Raw genomic sequence first — 10,968 nt, forward strand, 5'->3', positions numbered from 1 at the left:
CTGCTTCCGTTTTCTCCCTAAACTTCCGCTATCCTGACCCAAACGGCAAGCGCCAGGTGTGAGGCGAGTAACTCAGCGGGGCTGGTTGAGGCTCTGGGCGGGAGAGTCCATTCGGGGTCGGACCGGGGGCGAGACCAGCGGCCGGGGCGCGGAACAAAACAATCCTGCCTCGAGACCAGTTACTGAGAGGAGACGGGGTGAGCGAGGCGCCGGGACCCCCTACGCGCTTCGGCATGGCGGCGGCGGCGGCTTCGCTTCAGCCCAAGAAGATCGTGGCGCCCACCGTGGCGCAGATCAACGCGGAGTTCGTGACCCAGGTGAGGACGGGGAGGGGCCGGAGTGGGGAATATCTGCCCCCCCGCCCCGTGCTGCGGCCGAGCGCCGTGGCGAGGAGGACCGGCCGCGGGGTGGGAGCCCTGCGCTGCCAGCCCCGTTAGCTGCCCTGGGCTCTCCCGGGCCAGTTCATTCAGGGGCTAGTGATTAACGACACCCGCCTAGCGACCCCCCCGGGCGGGTGGGGTTTTGGCCTTGGAGACGTTTGTGCCGGTGTAGCGCGGGTCAGCCCCTTGGCCTTGCAGTGTCTGATCCCGCTGAGCTCCTGGCTTTGGGGGCGTCCCTAGGCAGCGCGTTGCTCTGGTTCATGGAGCACGGTGTGTACAGCGCCTGAGCAGTTCGACATCCCGTCCGGTAGTGCTTCCCTCGTACGCTTGTGTGGCCTGTCTCCCTTCGCACACACCCTCCGCTCACCTGCAGTCCCAGCCGCCAACCGGCACGCTTGACTGATCTCGTCTTAAGTGCACGCCGTTCAGTGATTTAATGGAGGGTTGGCCTGGGTTTCTTTAATTACCTGATATGTGGCGATGCTATGAGCACTGAGTTGTCTGTCAGCAGACTCAACACGGCAGCTTTGTCTCACACTTGGGTCACGTTTGGAAGGTTATTGTTACAACTACAAGGGCTAAAATCTCGTTCTTCTTTAAGTGGAAACATTACAACTAAAAAAACCCCCATGCAATGGCACCCGAAATAATCACTCTGCACAGCAGACTCTGATCCCTTTCCCAGCCTTAATCCCACAGAACCCCTACCCACCAAGGAAGCACATGGCCTGTGAAGAGAACTACAGGGAGTACAGATGAGGAATTCAAAGCACTGACTGCTTACTCACAGCCAGTTATGCGGAAGGCAGAAAGCTGAGGACTGTTCATGTCTCCTAAGAAGGATGTCTAGGCTGCTCAGGTCCACCTCTGCTAATTGCTCCTCCGGCTAGGGCTCCTGAACAATTCCTCTGCAAGAGCAGCTGCAAAAGCCAAGCGTGAGCCATCACTATACAAAGCTCCATTGATGCGTGAAATCTTGCCCTCATCCCTGCCTCCATCTCCCATCCCATTACATCAACCCCAGTTGATGAACAGAGACTGAGTGAACACTGACAGTCACCGCTCCACTATCATGCCCACTGCCCCACATGATTTTTGTCCCCTGCTGCTACTTTGTGGCTCCCGAGACCTAGCCTGTGGGGATGCACACTTAGCACATCTGCACATGTCCTATGAAGGGAGATGGCACAAGGAGAGGCAACGACAGAAGCTATATCTATGTTACAAGCCCTTACAACGGCAGCACTGTAGCTGTGGTGTAGATGCTTACTACAGCAACGGAAGGGGTTTTTCCATCTCCGTTGTAAATCCACCCCCTAGAAAGGCAGAATTCTTCCATTGACCCAGTGGCATCTACACCGGGACGTAGGTCAGCTTAACTATATGTCTTTCAGGGGTGTGAATGGTTTCATGCCCCTGAATGACATAGCTAGGTCAATCTAAGTTTTAGTTGCAGTTTTTGACTCAACATATGTTCATGAAACTTGTAGAGCAAGCTGTCTGTTTATTGTAGGGGAATGGATTTTTCAAGTTCTCATTGTATGGTAGTGTTGGAATATACTGCTGCACAACAGGAAGGTCTCTGCCAAGAAAGTAATAGGTCCTCTGACCTGAGGGACTTATAAGAAAACAATTTGTAATGGTACAAAGTAAGCAGAACATCGTAACTGTGGCCGAAGGTTCAGCATAATTGGAATGTATCATGAAACAGGTGTGTTTTTAAGCAGTTTTATGTGAATTCCTGCTCTATTCTGTCCAGTGGATCCTCCCCTCCTTCATTCAGAATGAAGCTTGCTCAGAGATGACCATGGAGCCTATGGCAGCATATCTCATTAACCTTGCTGAATCAGGAGATGGGGAGTAGTGAGGAGGTGCTAGGCCTTCAACAGAAATTCCTTGGCCCTTTCTGAATATCCTGAAATCTCTGACATTTCTCAGGAGGTCTTAGAATATCTGCTTGGTTGGAGGCCCATGACCAATGCATACTGTGTGGGGAGCCCACCTGCCCTTCCTGTCCCACCATCAAGATGATTTAGGAGAAACATGCAGTCCTCACGCTCCGGAGTTTTTCATCCAACTTGAGCCTTCCCACATCATCTACGGAGCAGTGCATGACTTAAATAGCACCTTTTAATTAGGTATATCTGTTAGGAGATTAAATTTAGCTACCATGTGGAATAAAAACGTTGTGGTTTTGGGTCACTATAAAATAGATACAATGTAGTTACAGATGATTTTGTATTTTGTCCAAATGTTTAATGAAAATACTTTTTTTTTTTTCCTTACAGTTGGCAAATAAGTACTGGGCTCCACATGTGAAGAAAAAATTACCTTTTGATTCAAAGGTAAAAACTTAGGTTATTACTTGCATTGGTATTAACAGGATGTAGTAGAGTGATGGATGTTTAAAAAATTCTTGGCTAGTAGTATGTAAGAATGTAAGCCCCCCCGGAGCTCATCACTGTAGTAGGGTTTCTCTATACAACAAAACAGAAAATTCAGTAGTAGGGTATTAGGCAACCAATGTTGATATTCTAAATTTTGTTGGTATTGTCTTGAAAAATTTCCCAAAACAACCTAGTTAACTTTTTATCATGCTAATCTTTCTGATTTTTATTGATAAATACACTTGCATGTTAATAAGGCCCCAATCTTGCAAATGCACATGCTTAACTTTATGCAGGACTAGGAAGTAGTAGTAAATCCATTTATTCATATCTGAATGCTGGTGACATAATAGTAGAATTTTCTGAAGACTTCTCGATCCATTGCTAACTTTGCATGCTCAGCAACTGACTACCCTGTGATCTGTCACACATCAGCTAATTCTCTCCTCACTGGTCGTCCCCTACTATGATGACTTGCTACCATTTCTTCCATGATAATTTTCTCAAGATTACTTCCAGCTCTTCACCTGATGTGATCAAAGTACATAAGTCAGCTTCTGTCCAGTAATATTTCTAACATAAGAGTCCTTCGTCTTTTCCATCCAGGTAATAGACAAGAGACTTTGCCTTCACCATGTTGAAGGGCTGCAGTTTTCTTCTTGTCAGCAACGTTAGTTTCTTATGTAGGACTACTTGTGTGTAAAGTTAAGTACACGTTTGCAGGATCAGGCATAATAGAGCATCCAAAACTACTCCTGGGGGAATTATATGCCAAAAAAATAAAAATTCTGTGCACGATATTTTAAAGGTCTGCAAAATTCTGCATATTTTATTTGTCAGGTTAACACAATTTAATCATGCTCCTTCTATCAGCCCCGGGTGGCTGGGGCTGTCAGTGGGTGGTAGAAATCATAAATTCTGCAGGGGAAAAATAAAATCAGTGGGGACATCAATTCTGTGCAAATTTTGCGTTACACAGTGGCGCAGAATTCTGGCAGGAGTAATCCAAACCCAGCTTTGGTTTGTGTACCCAACAACTACAGGTGAGTCAGTGGATCTAATTACAATAGATTCCACAATAACGTGTCTAGGGCTTTAGTTAAGATCTTGTCTGCACTATAAATAAATTGAAACTGAGCTGTAATTAGCTCATGTGCCTGTTATAATTGTATAGTAGATGACTCCTTAATGTTCTGGGTCTTCTGATGCATCAGATCATCTTTGTGGTGATAACATAGACCAGGGATTGGCAACCTTTGGCATGCGGCTCGCCAGGGTAAGCACCCTGGTGGGGCGGGCCGGGCCAGTTTATTTACCTGCCACCTCTGCAGGTTCGGCCGATCACGGATCACACTGGCCGCGATTCGCCGCTCCAGGCCAATGGGAGCCGCGATCGGCCGAACCTGCCAAAGGTTGCTGATCCCTGGCATAGACTAGGAAGGATTGTCCAGTGCTTAGGGCACTGGCCTAGGACATGGGAGACATGGGTTCAATTTCCTGCTGTGCTGTAGACTTCCAAGTTACTTAGTCTCTGTGCTTCAGTTCCCCATCCATAAAATGCCTTCCTACTTCCCAACGATGTTGAGGGGATAAATGCATTAAAAGATTGTGAAACTTTGAGATCCACCAATGAAAAGCATTATATAAGTATTATCAATATTTTTATTATTAGCGTTATACAAGTAAATTTAGGAATACATGCTCAGGAGACCTAATATTTTAGATTCTCTTTGTAAACTTGACTAGCATTTTCTGACATTTACGGAAGCACCAGGTCTATGAAACTGATTGCTTGACACTGGCAGTATGTCTACACTGCAACTTATCCCAGACCCTCTTTGCCTTTGGGCACTGGGGTTCAGTCTCCTCCCCAGCAGTCTGCCTCACTCTCCCCCTTACCATCTCTTCCTGTCTGTCTTTAAAACTTTGAGGCTTTTGAACTCCCCACAACCTTTACAGGGCTGTGATGTTCCTGAAGAAATGTGTTTCACAAGCCCAGTGGTGGGATCTGGCCATCGCATCACAGCAGATCGCTCTAGCACTGTCAATCACAAAGTGTTTATGGAGATGGGCATATGAAGTTGTCTCTCTTTCTGCCTACATGCAACTATCCCCTTTTTGAATTAACTCCTTATAAACAGCACAATAACAAAGGCAAACAGATGGAATATATAATATTTATGAAATATTACAGGCAGCTCCCATGTGCTTTGCAGGGACAGCCCTACCACTCAATTCTTGGTTTAAAGGAAGCAAAAATAATGAAAAATATAGTGTGTGGTTGCTGGATGAATTTCTGTGGTGACAGTATCGTCTAGCATACAAGTCATGGGCCCAGATTTTCAAAAGTTTCTAGTAGTTTTGGATACCTCTTTTTTTGTGTGTGTGTTTGCCCAACTTGAAAGATCTTAAAGGGGTCTGAATTTCTGAGGGCAGTTTCACAATACTTTCTGAACATCAGGCCTCTTTAATATGTCTCAAATTGGCTACCCAGAATTATTAGTTAGTTTCAAAACTGGGTTTAGTCTGAGCACTGTCAAAGACTTCCTGTGAGACCTTACCCACTTTTGTAAAGCACTTTAAGATCTGTGGAGGAAAAGTGCAATAAGGATGCAAGGTAGTATTGATATAATTGAGGACTCACCAAATGTCATTAAACGTAGAGCATCTAGTTAATGGCAATTCTGATTTCAGAAACCTTAATGTCTAGAATATAAAAATGAATCCATCCAAAAGTATGAGTTCTTTATTAATATAATTTTTTAATATATCATTTGCAATAGGTTATTGAAGATGTGTATACAAAAGAAATTGTCAAATCAAGGTCAGTACAATGTTGCTCCTTTATTATTTAGAATATGTTGGAGACATGTATCCATGCTAATTTAAAGTACTTTAATGATATGAAAGTTAGAAAATGAATGAAAAGTGTAGTAATGGCTGTTGGCTGACTTATGTGATTTCAGAGATTAAATGTAAGCTTTCTTTATGGCTACATTTCTAGAATTATGATCTAACTAAAGTCTGATCTAGTGAATAAATCATTCTCTGCGTTCCATTCTCTATTCCCTTTATGAGATTTGTTGTAGCCTAAGGTGGTCTTTGTAGTGATGGTTAATTTTAGAGTCGTTCCCCTCACCCCCAGTTCCCAGTCAATGTGGAGATGAATCTCTCCTTCCTACCCTCTGTGATCTCCCTGCAATGTATTCCTGTTTGAGATATGTAAAGAAGCTGACAGCTAGGGAGACCTTCTCTTCTGGTTGTTGTCTTATTCCTAGTTTACTAGTAACAGTTTGCTAAAGAGAATGTTTCATGTGCACAAACAATTGAACATATTCTAATAAACCTTAATGTTAAATAGAGAAGAAGATGAGGCAAAGCATTGTGTAAGGTTAAAAACAACATTCCATGACTGTATCCAGAGAAAAGGGGGCAGCAACTGTTATCCTTGAAGGCTCATGGAATCCGTATAAGTTAACATCCCTGGAAGCAAATTTGGGATCTGGAGATCTCTGATTTTAAAATCTGGGACATCAGAGTTTGATTTACAGTTGCTTTATTTTTAATCCCTTTTACCTATAAAATAACCAAAATCATTTGGATTAAAAATTATCATTTGTAGATTTTTATTACAGTGAATTCATGTGGGATTCCTTTTAAATTTAATCCATTGCCTTTGAAGAATAGCTGCTGAAGTTAATTTGGGATCCATTTAGCTGTCATTGCAAGGCAATATTTGAAAGAAGTTGCACAGAAGTTTTAGAAGAAAAGTACAACTTTTTATTAAAAAATCATGAAGTAAAGGAAAAGTTTTACACTTTTTTTGAGTCATCTAGACTAAAGATAAGCATGAGAGTTTTTCTTTTGTTTCACTTCTTGTCCTTTTTTCCTTTTTAGGTTTGCCATTAGAAAGATAATGCTTCTTGAATTTAGGTAAGTTTTGGAGTGAAATAAAAATTAACTCTCTATAATAACCAGTGAAAGTAAAGGTCAGACACAGGAGCTTGCAAGGTAGTATACTTCGTCCATCCACACTTGCTAAAGCTCAGAATGAGACAAATAGGAAAATTTAGTGCAGAAAACTTGATATGATGTGGGATAACACTTTTTAGAAGGTCTTGTTTCATGATCCTGAATTTGTAATCTAAATAAATATAGAGCATTGAAAAGGAGTACCAAGTATGCGGCGAATAGTGATAAATTGTGGACACCTCTTACAGGCTCTGATTCAAAGCCAATGGAAGTCAGTGGGAGTCTTTGGATCAGACACATAATTAATGTACAACATTTGTAAGGTATGGTACATTTTAAGGACAGTAGCATGACTTTGTTCACCTGACAGGAGATGGAAATCTGATATTTAGAAATGATTAAGAAAGTCTGCTTTATTGTTTTCAAGTTTCACTGTAATGGATTAAATATAAACCACAAAAAAAAGAAAATGTATGAAATGCCAACATTAATTGTAAATTAATCTTTTATTTCGCTTTGATTTCTCTAGCTCACCTACTGGGGAGGTAGCATGAGCTGGCACTTGGCCAGGACTAAATTGTCCCTTCACCTCTGTCAAACACAAGCTTTTTATCCCTTTTTCTGCTGGCGAGAGATGAAGGAGTGTGATATACAAATGGGACCATTTATTGGAAAAGTAGGATAAGCTTAGAAACAAAATGTTCATTTTTTTTAAATGTTGGCATTTTCTCCTCTTTCCTCCCTTTTGTATTTGAAAAGATCTGAGGACAACATCAAATACAATTCTGGTTTTGACCAGGACGATTAAGTAGCTTCTTACTTCATTTCCAGTTGGCATGGATACCCTTGTAAAGAAATACAGTAAAAGCTGTCTTATCCAGCATGTTGGGGTAACTGGGGGTGCCGGTAAGTGAAAAATGCCGGATAACTAAGAGGGAGTGAGTTTGGGTGCGGGCAGGGGTGTGGGGCTGGGGTTGGGGCGCGGGAGGGAGTTTGGGTGTGGGAGGAGGTTTGGGGTGCCGGATCCGGGGGCACTCACCTCGGGTGGCAACCTGTCCTGGCTGCTCCTAGGCGGAGGCGCAGCAGGCAGCTCTGCGTGCTGCCCCCGCCCCGAGTGCTGGCTCCGCAGCTCTCATTGGCCAGGAACCAATGGGAGCTGCGGAGGTGGCACCTGCAGGCAGAGGCAGCATGCAGAACCCTCTGCTGCACCTCTGCCTAGGAGCAGCCGGGACGCCCATGAGGAGATTCGGCCCCCCGGTGAGTGCCCCCTGGATCTGGCACTCCGAGCCCTCTCTTGCATCCCTGCGCCAAGCCCCCTCCCGCACTCTAAACCCTGCGTGGCCATTCCTCCACCGAGGAGCAGCAGGGACATGTCACCGCTTCCGGGGAGCCACGCACAGCCAGGTAGGGAGCCTGTCAGCCTCGCGCCAACCGGACTGTAAACCAGACTTTCAATGAAGATTATAAATGCCGGTTTATAGAGCTTTCTGGTTGGTACAGGGCTGGATAACACAGCTTTTACTGTATTCTGTAGTATGCACTGTTTTAATCTTTCCAGTAATCCCCCATTCTTTAAGTTGTGTTAGAGGTTCTTCGTGCTGATACTGCTTGTCAGTATATACTCCCCACTAATTCCCTAAACCCTGTGTCTTTTGTCTCTCTCTCCTCATCTCCATGTCCTATCAGAGCCTCAATCTTTTCCATCTTCATATCCACATTTCATATTTCCCTATCCTTGAGCCCCATCAGCTACCATTCTACCAGTTGAGGATGACTGGGCAAGCACCTTTGCAAGAACCAGAGAATCTTTAAAGCGCACAGGAGAATCAGAGTGATGTGAGGCTTTTTCTCCACCTATCGGGGCTGACCACTCTCCATACCCTGGGCCCAATTGTGCAAACTGTCCATATGTGCAGCTCCCAATGAACTCCCATCGAGGGTTTGCAGGATTAGTCCTCTATCTTTAGACTGGCCATGTGCCACTCCATTTCTGCACTGTATTGTGGTGCACCAACCTTGTCCTTAGAATGCAAGTGTCTTTGGGCAGAGAAGTTACTGCTAAGGCATTGCTCTCCTCTTGTGCAGCACTATATACCCTTATGATATAAAAAAAATTTTTTTTTTGGTTCTATAAAATTGTTGGGATTGTTCATCTAATATCCGTGGGTAACGTGAAGTTTGTTGTCAGATGGATAAGTGTGTATGAAATATTTGTAATGTTTGGGAAGCAAAGTTATGCATATACTGATAGCACTTACTTACCTGTTAAGTTACCCAAAATATTAAAAATATAGGAATGAAAAAGTGGTTAATAACAATAGCAAATTAAATAGGCAGCATTCCTTTATTCAAACTGTAATACTTCAAAACTTATTTATTTTTTTGATAAAGGGCTTTAGTTTACCTCTCAATTATAAGCAAGGTATGGATTTGTGAAGCTGCAGACCACGCTCTAACATATTAGTTGGAGTTTTTTTAATTGTAAAGAAATTACTTAATTTGATGTCATAGATTGTAAAAAGCGAGAATTATTGAGAGCACTATTTCTTGTTTAATTTATAGTGGTTTATTTTATTTGAGTAATTTTTGTAACTATTAGTGACTTTGTTTATTTAAGTACTTACTCTGGGCTCATATCATACCCTCTCTAAGGAAAAGCCTGTGGAAACTTTCCAAATATTCTGTCTTCCTCCATGCAGAATTTCCTTGTATGCTCCCCTCAGGAGTGAAGGATTTAGGGGAATTGGAGGTTGCCTGTTTTGTAGCATCCAATTATGGCTCCCATCAAGAGTGGAGGCCTATTTTTGTCAGAAGTGACCCTGATTCATCTCTTTTGACTGACCTCTATTTTTAGAGTTATTTCCCATGTAGAGGGCTTTAGCTTATCAATCAAAGAAGAAAAAAACAGCCTCCTAGCTAAGACTTTACAGGAAAACTGAGTATGCCCTTTCTTCCCCAGTATAGTTCCTCTGAGTCCAGTTGTCACACAAACCACAGATGAGTTGCAATCTTTGAAAGGGGGTGGGGGCAAGTAAGGCCAAATCTTGGGACTAAGGAGACTTGATTACTGTTCCTGACTCAGCCGTTGATATTCTATGTGACCTTGAGAAAATTACTTAACTGTTCTGTGACTGTTTCCCCATCTGTAAAACTAGTATAATTATACTTACCTGCTTCACAGGGGGGTGTTGTGAGGTTAAATCCATTAATGTTTGTGTGTGGTGCTCGGGTATTATGGTTTTGGAGTAGAACTGCTGTAAATAAATAAAAATAAGCTCATGGAGCTTTTGTGGGCTCTGCAGTTGCGAAAGCAAATTAGGATTTGGGGTCTTATTCAGTCTAATGTGTTAATTATTTTAGATTGCTTGCCCTGTGGAACTACACCATTTTGTTGCCTTTGTATACGACTTATATGTATAATCTTTGCTGATGCTTAGTCATTTTCTATTATCAAGTAAAATATGTATATTAATAATCATTTTATAAAATGTGGTGTTGTGCCATAGTGCTTTCTCTCATGAGGGAAAGCTGGCATTTGTATCTGAGTACTAGAGGAAGTGTCTGAAGTGCTTAGCATATGCAGTAGATTGAGTTATTCTCTTCTACTGGAAAATCAACCTGAAATAGTGTCCAGGCTTATGATATTATGACCACCTAGTACATGTAAAAACTCTTTAATCAACAGTCTTCCAAGTGAGTAATTCATCTCTCTTCATATACTGTGCCTATCCAATAAGTTTTGCTGCAATGACCTAGATTAGATTTAACTTCAGGAACTACTCACAAGTTGTAAAGATGGATTTTAAAAAAAAAATCTGTAGATAATTATGCTTTTTTCAGATAAGTGACAGATTCGGTGGGTGATGGGAACTAATGAGAAATTCTCTCTCTTCACTCTTCACAGCCAGTACCTCGAAAATTACCTGTGGATGAATTATTCTCCAGAGGTGTCCAGTAAGGCCTATTTAATGTCAATCTGCTGTATGGTGAATGAGAAGTTCAGAGAAAATGTACCTGCGTGGGAGGTAACCAATTTCAGTTACAGCTTGCGTTGACTTTGATCCACAAGTTGCAGCTTTCACACTGTGCCCACTTAAAATGATGGAAGGTTGCAGAGCTTACAATGTTAAAAGTAAATGGTGCGTTTTCTGAGGTTGTCTCTCAGAGTACTTTAAGCAGTTGTATGTTCTTTTTTTTTTTTTTTTTTTTTTTTTTTTTTTTTTTTTTTT

The 10,968-nt window shown here is 42.5% G+C and overlaps 1 protein-coding gene across 1 annotated transcript in view; it reads left to right on the plus strand.

The window, feature by feature from the left end:
* The first annotated feature begins 209 nt into the window (after positions 1–209).
* AQR (aquarius intron-binding spliceosomal factor) overlaps positions 210–10,968 on the plus strand; it is a 101,970-nt gene continuing 91,211 nt past the window's right edge. The window contains exons 1-5 of the mRNA XM_026651411.2: positions 210–317; positions 2,669–2,725; positions 5,551–5,591; positions 6,665–6,700; positions 10,644–10,764. Of these exons, the coding sequence (XP_026507196.1) occupies positions 234–317; positions 2,669–2,725; positions 5,551–5,591; positions 6,665–6,700; positions 10,644–10,764 (339 nt within the window). The 5' untranslated portion in view covers positions 210–233. The remainder of the gene's footprint in view (positions 318–2,668; positions 2,726–5,550; positions 5,592–6,664; positions 6,701–10,643; positions 10,765–10,968) is intronic.

The sequence above is a fragment of the Terrapene carolina genome, unplaced genomic scaffold, assembly GCF_002925995.2.
Source record: "Terrapene carolina triunguis isolate 2854851 unplaced genomic scaffold, T_m_triunguis-2.0 Scaffold96, whole genome shotgun sequence".
Lineage (NCBI taxonomy): Eukaryota > Metazoa > Chordata > Testudines > Emydidae > Terrapene > Terrapene triunguis.